The sequence below is a fragment of the Ornithorhynchus anatinus genome, chromosome 2 (assembly GCF_004115215.2).
Source record: "Ornithorhynchus anatinus isolate Pmale09 chromosome 2, mOrnAna1.pri.v4, whole genome shotgun sequence".
Classification (NCBI taxonomy): domain Eukaryota; kingdom Metazoa; phylum Chordata; class Mammalia; order Monotremata; family Ornithorhynchidae; genus Ornithorhynchus; species Ornithorhynchus anatinus.
This window is the reverse complement of record NC_041729.1, coordinates 28,376,070-28,395,717: the sequence shown is the minus strand read 5'-3', so window position 1 is coordinate 28,395,717 and position 19,648 is coordinate 28,376,070. Positions and strand designations below refer to the sequence as shown.

The following is a 19,648-nucleotide window of genomic DNA, read 5'->3' as shown; positions in this document are numbered from 1 at the left end:
CATACGACGAGACAAGTATCATTTACTTTTTTTCAAAGAGCTGAAAACAGGCCAAACAGCAGCAAGGAATGGTGATCGCTTGACAGTCAATCTTTACTATCGTTCGATCGCCTTCTGTGTGAGATTTAGCAGAAGGCGGTTAAAGATGCGAACCACAGGTCAATCTTCTTGCCTGCGGTGTGGAAATGACTTCAGTTCATACGCTGACCTTCTCGGCCAGGGATGCTCTCGGGATTAAGAGCGCTGTACTAAATGCTCGGGAGGGTAAAACTGAGATGAGTCAGAGTCCCTGCCCTTAAGGAGTTTAAAATCTAATAGGGGAGACTGATAAACACAAGCCATTCACAGAGAGTTGGTGGAGAAAGGAACAGCTGTCCTATGGAAGGATAATTAGCTGCAGAAGTACAAGATGGGGTGAGAATGTGAATATGGGACCGTGGAAGAGCTCCCGGCCGTGGGATTTCAGAAGAGCCTTGAAGATGGGGACAACTGCGATCCAGACGATTGGAAGCAGGAGGAGGTTCTCGCGGGGAGGAGATTCTGAGCAAGGGGTTGGAGGTGGGGGGTCGAGAACATGGTACTGTGAGAAACGAGTCTGGAAAAAACCAGAAAGTACAAATTGGGGTTTAGTGGAAAGAAGCTGAGAGGTGGGAGGGAGAGAGCTAATGGTGCGCCTTAAAAGTCAGGAGTCTCCGCCTGACGTGGAAAGGGAGTGGCTCACCGTCAAAGGTTTCCGAGGCACGGAGAGAGATGTGCAGAATTACGTTTTTAAAAAATCATCTGGGCAGCAGCGTGAAGTGTGGGCTGGAGAGGTAAGAGGCTTATTCTGTATTGAAGAAGGTTGCTCTTGTATCTTGAAGATGTGTATGTGTGTACTGTTGTCCTTCATTTTTAAAGATGACAATCCTGAGAGCATCTCTGGCTGAAAAGGCCACTGTAAAAAAGTCTTTCCACACCACAGTATCAAGAAGATTGACCTTGGGTTTGGGTATATTCAACTTTCTGCTAAATCTCACGAGTTTCATGACAGTTTTTACTCAAAAAGAGCAATCCCATCCAAAATACAATTTAGCTAGAGCAATAGAACTTTAGTTCGATTTTTATTCTAAAAAAAAGCTACATGAAACCTGAGCCTTTTCTCCACCCTATTTAATAATCAGCTGACATGAACATTTCTGGGCTTAGACCTGAAGGAAACCCAAACCACTAGCAAATTAGAACAACTTTATTTTAAAGGTCATTTCCAAGTTAACAAAAATAAAGCAAATTAGCAGAAAAGTGGATAACTTCACCCCTTGTACAATAGGGACATTTTACTCTCTATGATGAGTGGATATCAAATTATATGCAACAACTCCAACTAACTAGTGAATTCTAATGTCTCCTTTTTCCTGAAGATGAATCTCTCCTTCTCTCTCCCTTGGAGGTACACGGCAACTGGGAATCAGGTTGATTTATTTCTAGATGAAGAAAAACACAGAGTTGTTTTCAGTTTCTCACTTTAGAGTGTTGCGAAATTTGCAGTGCCAAGCACCAAATTCCCGTATAATGTAAAGCTGGCCATCGAGCTCACCAGCCGTGAAATTTCAGGATAAGTTAATCAATCAATCCATCGATGGTAATTACTGAGCCCTTAATGTGTGCACAGCACATATAATAATAGTAATGATGGCATTTAAGCTCGTAGTACGTGCAAAGCACTGTTCTAAGCACTGGGGGGATACAAGGTGAGCAGGTTGTCCCACGTGGGGCTCACAGTCTTGATCGCCATTTTACAGATGAGGTTAACTGAGGCTCAGAGAAGTGAAGTGACTTGCCCAAAGTCCCACAGCTGACAAGTGGTGGAGCCGGGATCAGAACCCACGACCTCTGCCTCCCAAGCCCAGGCTCTTTCCACTGAGCCACCCTGCTTCTCTAATGGAATCAAACAGTTCCATTAATATCGTGGGCAGGGAATGTGGCTGTCTACTGTTGTCGGCTCAATGGAAAGAGCCCGGGCTTGGGAGTCGGAGGTCGTGGGTTCAGATCCCAGCTCTGCCACTTAGCTGTGTGACTGTGGGCAAGTCACTTAACTTCTCGGTGCCTCGGTTACCTCATCTGTAAGACGGGGATTATCTGTGAGCCTCACGTGGGACGACCTGATCACCCTGAATCTCCCCCGGCGCTCAGAACAGTGATCTGCACATAGTCAGCGTTAAACAGATACCAACATTATTATTATTACTGTACTCTCCCAAGCATCTGGCACAGTGCTCTGCATGCAGTAACTGCTCAGTAAATTCTACCGAATGAATATCAATATAGCTTAGTAGACAGCGCATAGTCCTGACAGAGGCAGGAGACCTGGATTCTAACTCCGGCTTTGCCATCCGCCTACTTGGGTGACCTGGGCCAGGTCACTTAACTTTTCAGTTTCCTCGTCGATAAAAATGAATTTTGAATCCTTCCCCCTTAGCCTGGGTGGAAGTCCCATGCGGGAATGGGACTGTGTTCAATCTCCTTATATTGCATCTACCCCAGTGCTTGGCACATAAAGTGCTTCCCCACACCACAGTTAGAATCTTTATTATCATTATTACACGACCTTCAAATGGGCACCTACCTAGTATCTCATGAGGCCAGAACTCACTGCAGAAAGGACAGTGCGGTTCGGCCTGGGCTCTGAAATATCTCGCGGCACAAGGTAAGTGCATTGCAGTTGCACAGGTTTCACAGGTCTGGCACTGAAGAAGAAACACGCGTTATAAGAGGCAAACGTATCTGTACTTCACAGCTCTCCGGCCTAGCGGTGCGCTTAAAGATCTCAGATGGGCTGGATCCATCTTAGAACCCCCAAAGAGGAAATGTCATTTCTGTCAACTGTGCAGCGTGGCTCAGTGGAAAGGGCACGGGCTCCGGAGGCGGAGGTCACGGGTTCGAACCCCAGCTCTGCCACTCGTCGGCTGGGTGACTGTGGGCAAGTCACTTCGCTTCTCTGGGCCTCAGTTCCCTCATCTGGAAAATGGGGATTAAGACCGTGAGCCCCACGTGGGACAACCTGATTCCCTTGTGTCTACCCCAGCGCTTAGAACAGTGCTCTGCCCATAGTAAGCATTTAACAAATACCAACGTTACTATCATTATTATTATCATTATTATTTACCCCTGCTTCGCCTCCCCTTAAAGTCTGACCGCCGGGCAGAGGTTGAGGCGCGCTTGCTGGGGCTACGCCACCGCTGGGGAAGGCCTGTTATTGAAGAACCACTTAGGGCGGCTCGCCTGGCGGACGGGCTCGGAAATCCTGAAAACAGCTCACGTGAGCGGCAGAAACCAAAGTGGCTACCGCGGGGCCTCCGGCGGGCCGGTGGCCCCCGGGCTAGACGTCACCAGCGTAGACCGTGAGCGTCCCGAGGGCGGGGATCACGTCTGACGACCCTTCGGGCCTCTCCCAAGGACGTAACTCGGAGCTCTGCACGCGGCGAGCATTCATCGACTGATCCGTTGCAGTCGCTCTGGCCCGAAATGGGTCTGTTACATAAAATGGGAGCCTGCACTTCTCAGTGTGCCGCACTTCTGCCTTCCCACTCACTCGCTGCACCCTCAGGGCCAGCGGGAATGTGAGTGGCGGGGACGAGGGAGTGCGGAAACCGGTTAATGGTATTTATCGAGCGCCTACTGGGGGGAGAGCACTGTGCGGCTCCTGGGAGAGACCGATGCAAAAACTGGCAGATCCGCTCCCTGCCCACAAGGAGCTGACGGTCCACAGCGGGAGGCAGCCACGAAAACAGCAGCGAACAACAGAGAAGCAGCGTGGCTTGGGAGCCGGAGCTCATGGGTTCGAATGCCGGCTCTGTCACTTGGCAGCTGGCTGACCTTGGGCAAGTCACTTCACTGCTCTGTGCCTCAGTTACCTCCTCTGTAAAATGGGGATTAACTGTGAGCCTCACGGGGAACAACCTGATTACCCTGTATCTACCCCGGCGCTTAGAACAGTGCTCTGCACATAGTAAGCGCTTAACAAATACCAACATTATTAAAACAGATTAGGGAGAGGGGAAATGGACTGTGAACCCCTCGAGGGCAGGGATTGTCTCTCTTTATTGCTGTACCTTCCAAGCGCTTAGTACAGTGCTCTGCACACAGTAGGAGCTCAATAAATACGACTGAATGAATATTTACATAGGAACTGTGGGGATGGGGTGACTATCAAAAGTTTCAACGTGCTTAAGGGGTACACAGTCAAGTTCACAGGACACTGAGGGGAAGACATGTTATATCCAACTATATATATAGATATATACACATATATATATATATGTTATATACAGATACCAACTCTGTTGAGAAGCAGCGTGGCTCAGTAGAAAGAGCATGGGCTTGGGAGTCAGAGGTCATGGGTTCTAATCCCGGCTCCGCCGCTTGCCATCTATGTGGCTTTGGGCAAGTCACTTAACTTCTCTATGCCTCCATTACCTCCTCTGTAACTGGGGATTAAGACTGTGAGCGACTCGTGGGACTACCTGACTACCTTGTATCTCCCCCAGCGCTTAGAACAGTACTTGGCACATAGTGAGCGCTTAACAAATACCATCAGTATTATCATTCTATCGGTATATTGTACTCTCCCAAGTGCTCAGAACAGTGCTCTGCACACAGTAAGTGCTCAGTAAATCCGAACGATTACAATAAAGGGCTGTCTGGGAAGGCGTCGGAGAGATGTGATTTTAGGAGTGTTTTGAAGGCGGGGAGGGTGGTGGATTGCCAGATACTAAGTTGGAGGGAGTTCCAAGCCCAGAGGAGAACGTGGGCAAGGGGTCGGTGGTGGGACAGATGAGATCGAGGTACAGAGAGTAGGTCCGGGGTTAGAGGAGCAGAGTGTGCGGGTTAGCTGAACAGCAGCATTAGGTAGGAGGGAGAGAATGGACTGGGGGCTTTAAAGCCACGGGGAAGGAGATTCTGTTTGATGTGGAGTTGACTGGGCAACCATCGGAGGTTTTTGAGGAATTGGGGAGGTATGGAACAACTGGTTTTTCAGAAAAATGATCCAGGTGGCAGAGTGAAGTTTACTGGAGAGGGGAGTGATAGGATGCGGGGAGGACAGCAAAGAGGCCGATGCAGGATTTCAGGCAGAAAACGATCATCCTCTTATCAGCACGATCACAGTTTGGATAGAAAGGAAATGGGAAAATTCTAGAGATGTTATGAAGGTAGAACCGAAAGGATCTCGGGATAGATCGGATGTGTGCATCGAACGGGAGAGATGACTCAAGGATAACGTCGAGGCTACGGGCTCGTGATACAGGGAGAGTGGTGCAGCTGCCTATAGTGATATGACGATGAGGAGTTCCGTCTCGGACACGTTGGGTTTGAGATGTCAGCAGGGCATCCAAGTAGAGATGTCCCGGAGGCAGAAGGAAATGAAAGACTGCACAGATAGAGCGGTCGGGGCTGAAGAGTTGGATTTGGGAATCATCCGCGTAGAGACGGTCACCGAATCTGTGGGAAAAGGTGAGTTTTCCGAGGGAGTCGGAGTTTTCCATGATTGTGGGTTGGTGGCAGGAAATGAGTGGAAGGACAGAGAAGTGAGGGAATTGTGTTCGGTTGAAAGGGCGGTGTTGACTGTAACCTCGTTATGGGCAGGGAATGTGTCTGTTTATTGTTGTATTGTATTGTCCCAAGTGCTCAGTACAGTGTTCTGCAGACAGTAAGCGCCCAATAAATACGACCTGAATGAGTGAACGAATGAGGGTGTGGGTCTCAGTGTCGAGAAGAGGTAGGTTGGATATGGAGACCAGATGGGGTATGACTTGAGAAAATCGGATGGAGTCAAAAGACTGGAGGTTTCAGAGCGGGAACGGGACAGATCCGTGGGGGGGGGGGGGGGGCGCGTGGGGGTGAGAAGGCATGTGAGCGGGTCTTGGCCGGCGAACAGAATTTCAGAGTTGGTGAGGGTAGAGCCGACGGGTGAGGTGGACTGGAGCAGGAGGTGGAATTGACGAGTGACAGCGGGTAGCAGAAGGGTCACCGGGGAAATTCGCGCGGATGTCGAGGTCCCCGAGGATCAGTGCAAGGACGGAGAGAGAAGGAAGAAAAGTGAGAAAGGGATCGAAATGGTTCAGAAAATTGGAGGTGGGGCTTGGGAGACGGTAAATGACAGTGACGAATGACGGGAGTGGGTGGAAGAGGCAGAAGCCGTGGGCTTCGAAGACGAGAAAGAGAGGGACGGGTGGGTGGGAGTGAACAAAAGCAGTGTTGCGGGATGAGGAGGAGGCAAGCTCCTCCCCCTTCCCCAGTAATAATACTAATAATAATATTAATAATAATGATGATGGTATTTGCTAAGCGCTTACAATGTGGCAAGCGCCGTTCTAAGTGCTGAACAGTGAGTCTTGGGGGGTGGGAGAAGGTGAGACCCCTTCTGGAGAGAGAGGCAGGTGAGACGGGCTCATCCGAGGAGCGTAAGGGAAGGGGAGGATAAGGGGAAGCGGCCTGCCGTCCCCCGGCGCGACACAAACCACCACCACTATAATCAATTCCAGTCAAGTGCCAGAATCGTCATTCCGATATAAAAAGTACTTCAACTACTCCACTCTTGCAGAAACCCGGGAAACCCTTCAGAAAAATAAAGCGCGGCGAGGGCGTAGACGGTATTAAGCTGGAAATGGCAATACCGACAGAGGGATTCCCTTCGATTTAACGGTCCCTGGAACACGACCTTCCCCTAACACGGGTTCTTCAGGAACACGTGCCCGCTTGACGGGAGAACGCTCTGTGCGTTCCCAGACGAGGGAGCGAATCGGTACCTGGATGGCAAGGCTTCGGCAGATGTTGCATATTTTCACCATGTCTTGGTATGAATGGCGGATGTACTGCTCCATCTCCATGATGCAGCGGGTGTGTAACGTATACTCTCCTCCTCTCTGAGGACACACAGTCAGAGGTTAAACGGCGCGAGCTAGTTCTTGCTACAGGTTTACTCGATTTCCGCCCAGTACTCTTTCAGCTCTTTGAGTACCTCAAAGATGCCGGCTGATGCTTTAGCCAGTTTTTAACTACTCGCTAACCTCATGCGGGAATCTCATCCCTATTTAATGAGGAAACGGGACCCAACTGAGCATTAGAAAGGGTGAATCTGAAGGCCCGACGCAACCCCCAGAAGTGTCGTGTAACGGCACGTAATCCTCCATCTTGATGAGAACAGAGAAAATACATTATTACGTTGGCCATCTCCACTGCAATCCCTGAACGCTTCCTTTTTTTTTTTTAATTTTCACCTTCACACAGCGATGAGATGCTTAATCGTGTGCTGTCCCTTTGAAAAATGGCTAACGCTCGGGAAGTGCGGCGACAGGAGAGGGAGTCTCTTCGAGAAATACCCTTTCCACTGACTGAAGGCAAAAGGGAGGTGAGCACAGGAGCCTGCCAGGGGAGCTGGGGTCTTAAACTGTGGTACTTGTTAAGCGCTCACTATGTGCCCGGCACTGTACTAAGCGCTGGGGTGGATACAAGCAAATCGGGTTAGACGCAGTCCCAGGTCCACATGGGGCTCACGGTCCCAATCCCCACTTCCCAGATGAGGTAACTGAGGCCTAGAGAAGTGAAGTGACTTGCCCAAGGTCACGCAGCAGACGAGCGGCGGCGCTGGATTAGAACCCCTGACCTTCTGACTCCAGGCCCGTGCTCTATCCACTAGGCTACATTGCTTCACCTTCCCTGCCCATCATACACACCCAATCAAGTAAAAATAACCCACTTAAAATACTACTACCTTCGGAGGATCCAGTAATGCAAATTGCCACAGCCGAAGGCCTGAAAGCCAGAGGCAGCCAAGGAAGAATTATAACAGAAGTGAAACGACGAACCATTTACTTCAAGCTGCTGATGCTAAGTGGCGCCTGATGCCCCATCATTTTGGCACTGGTGGGGCAAGAGCTGAGAAACACTTAACTGACAGGCTCGAAAACACAGTTACTACAGGACCGGAGAAACCATTTCACAAACTGGACAGGTCTGCCTACCAGCTAAACGCTACAGTCTTCTTATTTTCGTCTAGCTTGGGCCGCAAGACAGGGCGGGCACGTGTCAGACGTTGGAAGACACAGGCCATTTCTTCGGAAGGGGCACGGAGCCCCGGCTCTCTGAAATCACGAGAGAAAAGGATGTGTCGGGCTGAACAGAGAAGCTTTTTCTGGTGTTTGAGATGAAGAGGGCACAGAGGCAAACGGCCTACTGCGGTGTCTTCTTTGATTTGCCCTCCGCACCTTCTCTCCACATCCTCTCCAGGAAGCATCACGCCCTCCGCTCGGTAGCGTGAGAAAGAGTTGGGGGTGAAGAGAGAGTCTCGTGCTCCAGAACGTCATGTAAGAGCAAATTTTTCTATCACTAGCCGGGTGCAGAGTCCGATAATGCTCAGTCGCTTAAGACCAGGGGAAACCCGAGTGTCTTCCAACCCCCTGTCCCATTCAGAAATGGCCAAAGTATAAAGAACTGAGCGCGGTCAGGGGCGCTGTAGCTTTGGGCTGTTTGGGGCCTACTTCCAGAGATGACTGAGCCCCCTACTTCAGAAAACCGGGGCTCAAATACTGTAAATACAGCTACCAAGAAGTCAACTTTCCCTGAAAAGGAAGTTCGAAACCACATCGGCAGAGATCAGCAGGTTAAGTCCAGCAACCTGAAAACCGCATGAGCACTGCAAGACGTTCGGCGGCACCAGAGAGCGTTTCTTCCTCACCAGGCCTCCAGCCGGATATAAATGATGGAAAGACATTAGCTTGGGCAATGTGCTGGGAAATGGGGTTTATGTGGAAGGAGGCGCTGCTTTTTCAGCTCATTTCTTGACTTTCTTGGAACCACTGTTGACTTATTATGAAACACAGTGACTAGTCCTAGACTCAGCTAAGGGAGATGGCCACGATTCTCCCTAGGGAAAGTGCCTCTGCTTTTGAACTTCTTTAAAAACAGACCGTGGATCGGCCTTTCAGATCAGTGGGGAGCGTTAGCCACCCTTCGGAAGTCGTTCCCGGCTTCCCCTTTGCCGCGGAGGGCTGTGGGATCGACAATCGATAAAAGCCGTCGGTCACCGGTTCTTGCCCTCCCGCAATATCTCTGAGGTTGGTGCTGAAGATGCTTTTAAACTGTTACTGGGTACAAAGTTTTTCTAACTAACCCAATGTGAGGTGGAAATCATTGAGTTTGGGGGCTTTTTTGACTCCACTCTCCCACCGAGTCTCCCAAGGGCGGCACGATCAATCCATCGCTTAATCATATCTACTGAGTGCTTCCTACGTGCCCAGAGCATTCCCCGCAGTACTAACCCGCTGCCCAACACATTCCCAGGAGCCGAGGGGAAGGCTACGGACCCTTCTCCACCCACTTCTCATCTCCCCGGGGATGCAGCAAGTGGCGGCTTCGGGCAGAGAACGACCGACCAGGAGGACAGTCCGAGGCCCCCCGGCTCTCGGCTCGGCATCCTGCCTCCTTATCGCACCTGGAGGGAATGTTGGAGGGGAGCGAGGCTCCGGCTGCCCCTCTGAAGGCAGAACGGCGGGGGAGGCGTGTTCACCGATCCGCCCCTCCAAGGCACCAACTAATCCAGGGATATGGCCGGTTTTCCCTCGTGCACAGAGTGGTCGCGCTTTTTTTTTCTCCCCCCGAAAGTCCAGGTAGGGGTTCCTAGCCCGATTTAATAGTGATAAAAATGATAACAGTGCTATCTGTTAAGCGCTTACTATGCGACAGGAACTGTACCAAGCGCCGGGGTGGATAGAAGCAAATCGGGTTGGACTCAGTCCCCGTCCCACCTGGGGCTCAGAGTCTCGATCCCCATTCTACGGATCAGGGAACTGGGGCCCAGAGAAGTGAAGTGACTCGCCCAGGGTCACACGGCAGACCAGTGGCGGAGCCGGCATTAGAACCCATGACCTTCTAACTCCCAGGCCCTATCCATTCGGGGAGAGCCCAATCTTCCCCTCCAACTCTAGATTGCAAGCTCCTTATGGGAGGGATTGTGTTCTCCAGCTATGTTTTCATACTCTCCCAAAACGCTCAGTCCTGTGCTCTGCACACAGTAAGTGCTCAGTGAATATCACTGATTAGGTTTATTCAAAGCAGCAGGTTGAGTTGGCTACTATTAGCTCACGGCTATCCGTACTGTATAACCCCACCTGAGAAAAGCAGCATCGACAGCTTTTCAGATTACAACTTACTTCAGAGAGCCACTTGTCCCGGACAAAATTATGTAGCAACTGCTCGACTTCTTTCTTCTTCATTTTCTTGGTCTGAAGTTGGTCCGACAGGTTTAAAATGCTCATGGAGGGGGCGAACCCGTTTTCTGATATGATAATCAGGTCCATCTGAAAAGTATTTGACAGTTAAAACTGGGGATCTCGATGGTCCGGATGAAATTCGGTAAATGAATTTGCATATTTAACCCATTTCTAAATAACGAGTGGCGGTCCCGCCAGCCGAGGAGCACCTCGCCTTACCGTGCTAGGAAACTTACACGCTGCCAGAGGAGTTGAACATTTCACAAAAGGAGACGGAGAGCTGAGGCCCTTGCGTATATTTGGGGTACAAAATTCAGGACACTCCTGAGAGGCTCAACGCTGGGCAACGGTACGGGTTTGAGCGGCAAGATCCAGTCGGGAGAGCCGGGGTGCAAGAGAGTCTGAAATTTACCATCGCTTATGGACGCACCCTAACCGATGACGGTGTCATCTTGGAACCAAACGACAAATCTACTACCCATTAACCGATCGATCATATTTACCGAGGGCTCGCTGTGTGCCGGACGCTGACCTGAGCCCTTGGGAGAGTGCAACACGACAATGTAACAGACATATTCCCCGCCCACAACGTAATCACAACAATGTTGGTATTTGTTAGGCGCTTACTATGCTTACCCCAGCGCTTAGAACAGTGCTCGGCACATAGTAAGCGCTTAACAAATACCAACAATACAATACAATACAATATATGTGCAGAGCACTGCTCTAAGCGCTGGGGGAGATACCGGGTAATCAGGTTGTCCCACGTGAGGCTCACAGTTAATCCCCATTTTACAGATGAGGTAACTGAGGAGTGAAGTGACTCGCCCACAGTCACACAGTTGACAAGTGGCAGAGCCGGAATTCGGACCCACGACCTCCGACTCCCAAGCCCGGGCTCTTTCCACTCAGCCACGCTGCTTCTCTAGCAGTAGTGGAAAGACCACTGGTGAGGGAATAGCAGTGTTGTCTAGTGGTTAGAGCACGGGCCTGGGAGTCAGAGGACCTGTGTTCTAATCCTGTCCCTGCATCTTACCTGCTGCGTGACCTTGCGCAAGTGGTAACTTCTCCGTGCCTCGGGTAACTCATCCGTAAAATGGGGATTGAGACTCTACGAGTCCTACGTGGAACACGGATTGATCCAACCTCATTACCCTGTATCTACCCCAGAGCTTAGTACAGTGCCTGGCACATAGTAGGCACTTAACAAAAACCATGTAAAAAAAAAAAAAGAGTCAGGAGACCCAGATTTGAGTCCCGGCTCTTTTCATCAGCCTGCCCGTGACCTCGGGTAAGTCATTTTATCTCTCTGGGCCTCAGGTTCTTCCTCAATAATATGGGGATCGTGACATCTACCTCTCCCTAGCTCACTGGGCTGTCGTGAGGGCAAAATGAGATAAGCTGTGTAAAAAGGCAGATGGGGAAAGCCCGGCCCTCCATTTCACTTTGCCTCCCACCTCTTCAAAACAGGGCCTGGCTGATAAAAACCTTGGCACGTTAACAACCCTCGCCCAACCCAAGGAATGATGAAACACGGCCTCATTTCTACGCGGGGGGGGGGGGGGGGGGGCGAACACGCATTTGCAGTACGGTACGCCGGCACACCTGACCCTGCGAGAGAACCAGGAGTGCATTATCAAAGTAAAAAAATCTGGTACGGCCCTGAGAATCCCAACAACACCCAGACAACCTTGTCTGACCGACAACGATACAGTTACTGTGCTTACAAAGAAGATCCTAGTCCCCCGGCCAAAGGAGACTTAAAATCGGGCCCGGTCAGGTTCACGTGAACTGGCAACAACTGAACCGCATTTAAACTACCTAACGCGTTCTCCCATTTTCCTTTCAAAAGGATAGTCGGTTCTCCCGAAACGTGCGTCTTCACTAAGGCTTTTGGGTCGGGGCATTAGGAATGATTTTTCCAACGATGCGGGCCCGCCTAGAATAGGATGCGACGTCAGAAGAATTGGTTGGACACACGCGTGTCGAGGACTGGACGCCGTATAAATATATAACTAAAATTTTACAGGGTTCGTAGCTCAACCGGTGGTATTTATTGAGCACTGGCTGGGTGCAGAGCACTGTACTAATCACTTAGAGGATGGAACCCCAGCCCCGCAAGGGAACTAAGTGTCGTGGAATTTTGCATCCCTTCCACTAGCCAGCGGACTATGCAGGAGGCTTATCGGAATAAGCAGCGGCTTACGCAGGAGGCAGAAGTGGAGGTTTTCACCCCTGGTTCATACCCCCCAACTTGCCCGAGAGATGCATCATCGCTTGGTGGGATTTTTTTTTGATTTAACACCCAAAAATCAAGCCCATGAGAAGAGTCAAAAGGAGAACCTGATTGCAAACGAGACCGAAAGGCCACTCCAACAGTGTGTGATGAGTAAAAATCTCAGCTATGCAGAGCCCCGCTCTTCAATACCCAAATTCTCCTGTAACTTTGCATAGAGTTAGGTGGGGGACAAGGGTTGACAGCCACAAACCGCTTTAAGAATTCTCCATTTTTTGCTGAGTCGCAGACCAAAAGTTAATTCGGGGAAGGTGGGGGTGGGAGGAAGCAGGAAACCCGAAGAAATGCTTTAATGTGTCTCTAGATTATAAATTTGTCTCGAGTCTGTCAGCTCGTTGTGGGCAGGGGACGGCTCTACCGACTCTGAACTGTCCTCTTCCAAGCGCTTAGTACAGTGCTCTGCACATAGTAAGCGCTCAACAAATGCCACTGACTGAGTCACTGATAACTGCTGAACTACGGTTTCTTTCTTTCTCCAGTAAGGGGACTTCATTTTTTTTTTTCTACTTTGTTTGGCAACTGTAAATTCTGGCTCTGTTTCTTCCAAAATTTGAAAGACTTTTCAGAGCATCTCATCTCTTTGTCTCCTTGCATGAAAGCGTGGACTTTCCAGCAAGTCAAAGCCTTCTCCTTTATGGTGCGCTGCAAAACGCTCACACCCCTTAACTGAAGTTCCGTTAGGCCCGAAAATTCCACAGAACTACGGGAGACTCTGAAAACCCTCTCGTCGCTCATCTATGTGGGCATATAATAGAAATAATAGCCATTTTATCTAAGTGGGGTAAGGTTTTAAAGTAGAGTCACTTCTGTGGTTAAACAGCAAGCCACTGATGCCAAAAAGCTAAAGAGATTTTAAGAAGCCTTGGAACTCAGCAATTGCTGGGTTCATCTCCCACGAGACCATTCAGTAGCCAGCCAATCTGGGTGGGGTCCATTGAACAAAGCTGACTATTAAAAGAAAGAGAAGAGAGGAAAAATAATGGAGTTATTTTAGTCATTTGATTGTGAGATACGGGTACTTTTATACTTACAGTTTTTTTGAACAGTTCCAACTCATTTTCTGCATAGTCAGTAGCCATTTTAGTTATTTCAGTTTCTGTAAGATTCACCTAGAATCAACACAATGGCACCACACATCAAATTTAAATGTGAAGACATCAGATGGACCGATCGATGCAAACTAATTTTGTTAGTTCTTTAGAACAATATGAGAGAGGCTTGGGAGATAGAACCCCCAAGAGCATCAGTCAAAGAGTTATTAATTTTGTCTGAAACACCTGCCCTCTACACTTGCCCCCGTAAAGCGCCGTGGCCTTGTGTTTTTAAAGAAAAGTCACTTAGAAGGGACATCTGGAGATCAAAGATACCCTCTTGGGATGACTGTACCGTTTCTTTTCTCTGTAAAAAGAAATAACACGTGGATTCATGATACCGGCTCTCTCGTCGTACAGTAAAGCACGGAGGTACCGTGGTTAGGAGAGCTATGAATACGAGACGCAAGAGAAGGCGCCAGGCACGTTTTCCAGCCCGACTCTGTGCATATAAGTCTTGAACTGCAGTCTATCCTGTCCAGTTTTAATTGTCTTCCGCGTGGACGCCAGGGTCTCTTGCACAGTCTCCTCAAAATAAGTCCTGTTTAGGAACGTGCATCGAAATATTAAAGAAGTCAGACCAAAGCTAGCTTTCGAGCCCAGGTCCGAAGTGGGTACGTAACGCCGATTAACTCATCATACCATCTGAGGACCTGCTGGTTTTGTTTTCTAACGTTACAAATTTCTTTTTAAGGGGTTAAAAAAGGAAACCGACAATTTCCAAAGTTATGTACTGAGTCAAAGAACACTGGAATAAAACCGATAATATTTGGGATTAGTCAGTGACAGGATGCTCGAGATCAGTTCAAAGAAAACCACATGCACATGAAAGAAGTGCCCCTTGGTGAATCCTGCCTATTACCCTATTCTGATTTTTATTTAAAAGATGCGAGAACTACCAAACAAAAGCCCAGTCCCCCCAAAACATTTCAAGGTCAATTTTGGCCTGATGATCACTTCAGACTTGCTGTAATGTCCAAAAAATAGAGAAAATGTCCTCCAGATTTTTGCAAAAAAGCTCAACAAAATATTAAGCAGCCCCAGGACACGAAATAACTTCCGCCCTAAAATTCAAAGAAAGTAGTTGGGAATACGACTGGAATAAAATCGTTAAATTGGAATTAAGGAACGGCGCTGAGAATCGAGGCAGAAGGATGACCGCTATTAAAAAAAACCCTATCAAACAGAGGACCGTATTCATTTCAGACACACTATCTGGGGTAAACGGGAGCTGAGTTCCGAAGCCAAGTACAAACTGATACAAGTCTCTGATGATTAAAAGTTTAAAAAAATCCCTTCTGCTGAGCGAACACTGGTTCCTGTGATAAGACTAGAACGGGGGGGGGGGGGGGGGGGGGGTGGAAGGCGGCTCCTCTGAAACTGGGCATACGGAAAAGATCTATCTGTAAAGTTTAGAGATCAAGCCGATGGTACTGACGAGGAATACTGTGTTATAAATGGCTGTCACTGACATCCACAAACAGGCTGATCTTTTCAGTCCCGTCAACGAATGAGTGCTCTTCTCCGCCAAGAAAACACCGGGCTCGGGCTCACACAACTCGCTATCCACGGTCTTTCCCTCGGCTAGAATTGGGCTGAGCGCTGGGGTGGGTACAAGTTGATCCAGTCAGACCCGGGCCCCGTCCCGTGATGGGGCTCACAGTGCCACGGATGAGGAAACTGAGGCACAGAGAAGTGAAGTGACCTGCCCAAGGTCACGCAGCAGGCAAGTGGCAGAGCCGGGATTAGAACCTAGGTCCACTGACACTCAGGCCCGGGCTCTTTCCACTAGGCCACGCTCTCTCTTTGTCGGTCAGGAACACCGGCCAGAAGCGCGGAGCGGCTACTAAAGTAAATCAGATCAGGGTTGGAAACGAAGGTCCAGGAAATGACGGTCGGGGCTCTCGGGGCAACTGGGATGCGTTAGATTCAAGTCGGGGAGGAACTACCAAGGTAGGGCGGGTTTCCGGGCGCTTGAAAATTAATTCCCTGGGGAGCTAATGGGTGAGCGCCTCTTTCCGGGAGCCTAAAAAGTAAGATCCACTTCGGATGGTGAGCTACGACGCCGAGGCTCCGCCCGGAGGGGAAGACCACCCAGCCCCTCTCAGAGATGGCAGCAGGCCCAAAGAGATCTGTTAGCGGGGTCTACAATGGGGTCTCGGAGCAGAACCATCCAGAGTACTCCCTAGAGAGGAGGTTGTGGGAGGGAAGAGAGAGATGGAACCCTCTTCGGCAAAACGCTGCAAGCGTCACCGTGGTACACGTGCACGTAGCATAACGTAATATCGTCATACGGAACAGGAAGGGACACTAATTTTTTCCATCACCTCAAGACGGCCATATGTCTCAACCCACCCCAGCTAAAAGGAAGCAGCGTGGCCTAGTGGAAAGAGCGTGGGCTTGGAAGTCAGAGGACCTAGGTTCTAATCCCAGCTCTGCCACTTGTCTGCTGTGGGACCTTGGCCAAGTCACTCTCTGTGCCTCAGTCTGCCCATCTGTAAAATGGAGATTAAGACCGTGAGCCCTAGGTGGGATATGGATTGTGTCCAACCCAATTATCTTCTATCTAACTCTACGGATCCACTACCAGAAAAACTGCAGATGGATGGATGGGAGACATACGTCCAAGGAGTCACCACGGGTCGGAGATGACTCGACGGCATAAGACAAGACCCTAGAGCTTAGCAGTCAGGGCTCATGAGTTCGAATCCCAGCTCTGCCACTTGTCGGCTGTGTGACTGTGGGCAAGTCACTTAACTTCTCTGTGCCTCAGTTCCCTCATCTGTAAAATGGGGATTAAGACTGTGAGCCCCACGTGGGACAACCTGATTCCCCTGTGTCTACCCCAGCGCTTAGAACAGTGCTCGGCACATAGTAAGCGCTTAACAAATACCAACATCATTATTATTATTATTATTAGCAGAGTGTCGGGAACACAGTAAACACTTAGCAAGTACCACAGTCATTGTTACTATCATTATTATTATTATTATAACGAGCAAGGTTGAGCTCATGGACGAGCTAGCCCACAGTTAAGACTCTTTGGGATGCTAAAGGAGAGTTGGGGCTTGTTTCTGGGAGCCTGAAACAAGTAGGTCTAGGATCTAGAGAAGGCCAAAGTGAGAAACTGAGGAATCAGTACTTCGACGGGTTGGAATTTTTTGTGGGGGAGGGTCCTCCCACGTATGCTTGACTTCTCCCCCGTGCATAAAGACGGGTGATTCCTCGGTAAAATACTACCCCTGCACTCGCTAGATGTGTATTCTGAACATGTAGAGGCTACTTCACAGATTGAGAGCCCCTTGAGGGACCAGGTCCATATTTAATTCCACAGTGCTCTGCACACAGTATGTGCTTTCTACTACTATTTGACTTAATAATAATGTTGGTTTTTGTTAAGCGCTTACTATGTGCAGAGCACTGTTCTAAGCGCTGGGGTAGATATAGGGTCATCAGGTTGTCCCACGTGAGGCTCACAGTCTTAACCCCCATTTTACAGATGAGGTAACTGAGGCACAGAGAAGTTAAGGGACTTGCCCACAGTCACACAGCTGCCAAGTGGCAGAGCCGGGATTCAAACCCATGACCTCTGACTCCCGAGCCCTGGCTCTTTCCACTGAGCCACGCTGCTTCTCATGAAATGTTCCATGCTACTTCAGCTCCACACTTGAGTCCATCTCAAAGCTTATAACACAAGATCCCTAGCTCCAAAGGTCATTCTAAGCAGTAGGAAGACAGAGCTGAAACTGAAAGGTCTGAAAATAAATACTTTACATTTTTTCTTGCTCCAGAAGAAAAAAAACAAACTTCCATGTCATCCTTGTGGTGACCCTCCTATACTTTTTAATTTATTTATTTATTTTTTGCGGGGGTGGGGGAGGAATCTCGTGGAGAGAGAGGCTTCAAATTAAATAAAAACAAAACACTTCTTCGGCCCGCTCCTCACTGAAGCTAATTCCGCGGCAAGATCTTGACATCGGTGCCGAATAAACTCCACAAGATGGCAGCCTCTTACCGACTTACCAAAGCATAATAAGGTTTCCCTTCCTCTTCGGACATTCCTTTCCTGATCTCCATAAACAACGGCTGGAGAAGACTGTTGATAATACCGATGAAGTCGTCCAATTTGTCATGAGCATAGTAGACTGGAAATGAAAAACAACAACAAAAATAGTTTACTTCTCAAAAGAAACAGTTTCCTCTGGCTCAACATTTCCACCCGGCTCAGAAAACGCTCGGGGGCAAGACCGAAATCGTCAACATCAGATGCGGCGTTTCGGCATCGTCGTTATCGTCAACGGTATTTACTAGTACACGAGAGCAATAAAGCAAGATGGCTGAACGAAGACTGGCATAAACAAAAGGTCACCGATGTGCTGTGGGTCGGAGATTTCTCACAGGCTCCTTTCTCCAGGGTGGTGTCTGCAAAGAGAAAAAGGTGTCTCCCTAACGGACTAGTTCCTGGGATTTCAGTCAGTCGGTCAGTCGAATTCACCGAGCGCTTACTGGGTGCGGAGCACTCTACTAAGCGCTCGGGAGAGTACGATATAAAAATAAACACACACATTCCCTGCCCGCAGCGAGCTTACCGTCTAGAGGAGGATCTGAATTTACAAATTAACATAAATAAAAATTTAAAAATATAATAAACAATATGTACACGAGAGTGGCGGGGCTGGGAGGGGAGATGAATAAAGGAAGCAGGTCAGGGTGACGCAGAAGGGAGTGGGAGAAGAAGAAAGGAGGGCTTAGTCAGGGAAGGCCTCCTGGAGGAGATGTGCCTTCAGTAAGGGTTGGAAGGCAGGGAGGGTAACTGTCCGTCGGATATGAGGAGGGTGGGCATGCCAGGCCGGAGGCAGGACGTGGGCGAGGGGTCAGCGGCAAGACAGATGAGACTGAGGTACAGCGAGAAGGTTAGCGCTAGAGTAGTGTGAAGTGTGCGGGCTGGGTTGTGGTGGGAGAGTAGCGAGGTGAGGCAGGAGGGGGGGCAAGGTGACTGACTGCTTTAAAGCCAATGGTGAGGAGTTTCTGTCTGATGCGGAGGTGGATGGGCCACCGCTGGAGTTTCTTGAGAAGTGGGGAAACATGGCCTGAACTTTAGCAGTTGTTGTGTGTTACTCCCTCACCACGCACTCGGTTTGTACTCTGTGAACTCCAGGACTGACTGTAATTCATTCTGTAAATTGGCCACCCGCACTGGCATTCGAAAAACACCGTCTGGTGAAAGAGGCCCAATACGCGTCTCCTTCGGGGTCCGGCGGCCTCTCCCATTGAGGGAGCCAACATCCGGGCATTCGCTAGAGTCTTTATTCAAGACTTTACCGTCCTATGGGTTGACTTCATCGGCCGAGGCATCTCGTCTAAGAAACTCTGAGGCAGAGGGTTTATTTGGCGATATTAATAATGTTGGTATTTGTTAAGCGCTTACTACGTGCAGAGCACTGTTCTGAGCGCTGGGGGAGATACAGGGTAATCAGGTTGTCCCACGTGAGGCTCACGGTCTTCATCCCCATTTTCCAGATGAGGTAACCGAGGCCCAGAGAAGTGAAGTGACTTGCCCAAAGTCACACTGCTGACAGGTGGCGGAGCCGGGATTAAAACCCGTGACCTCTGACTCCCGAACCCGGGCTCTTTCCACTGAGCCACGCCGCTTCTAGTTTAAAGCTCTGTGGCCAAGGGCCCGGCGGGGTGGACGGCATGGAAAAGATTCCCTCAAAGACATTTACACAGTCCCTATCAGCATTCGCCATCGTAGCAGCAGCAGCAGCAGCATCTTCGTACGCCAAGAACAGCTTAATACAGACCTCGCTCTTCGAAGACGAGAGTGATACATAAATCCGTATCTTAGTACGGTACGGGAGCCTTGGGGAGGAGAGCCTTAGAAACACCCCGATCAAAGTCTACTTCCTCTCGGGAGGGTACGGGCAGTCTTGATTCCACATGCGCCACCTCGGCAAGGGGATCGAAGAGGGATCAAAGAGCACGTTGAACCAACCGACGCGCCCTTTGGTAAATGC

At 49.6% G+C, this 19,648-nt stretch overlaps 1 protein-coding gene across 5 annotated transcripts in view; it reads right to left on the bottom strand.

The window, feature by feature from the left end:
• Positions 1 to 1,207: 1,207 nt before the first annotated feature.
• Positions 1,208 to 19,648, bottom strand: part of NSMCE1 (NSE1 homolog, SMC5-SMC6 complex component) — a 51,704-nt gene continuing 33,263 nt past the window's right edge. For 4 of the 5 annotated variants that reach the window (XM_029057481.2, XM_029057482.2, XM_029057483.2 and 1 more), the window contains 6 exons: positions 17,655 to 17,776; positions 13,572 to 13,649; positions 10,185 to 10,331; positions 6,783 to 6,899; positions 2,603 to 2,723; positions 1,208 to 1,460 (listed from right to left, as the gene is read on the bottom strand). In XM_029057481.2, coding sequence (XP_028913314.1) covers positions 1,375 to 1,460; positions 2,603 to 2,723; positions 6,783 to 6,899; positions 10,185 to 10,331; positions 13,572 to 13,649; positions 17,655 to 17,776 — 671 coding nt within the window. In that variant the 3' untranslated portion in view covers positions 1,208 to 1,374. The remainder of the gene's footprint in view (positions 1,461 to 2,602; positions 2,724 to 6,782; positions 6,900 to 10,184; positions 10,332 to 13,571; positions 13,650 to 17,654; positions 17,777 to 19,648) is intronic. The other variant, XM_039910905.1, reaches the window with a different exon arrangement.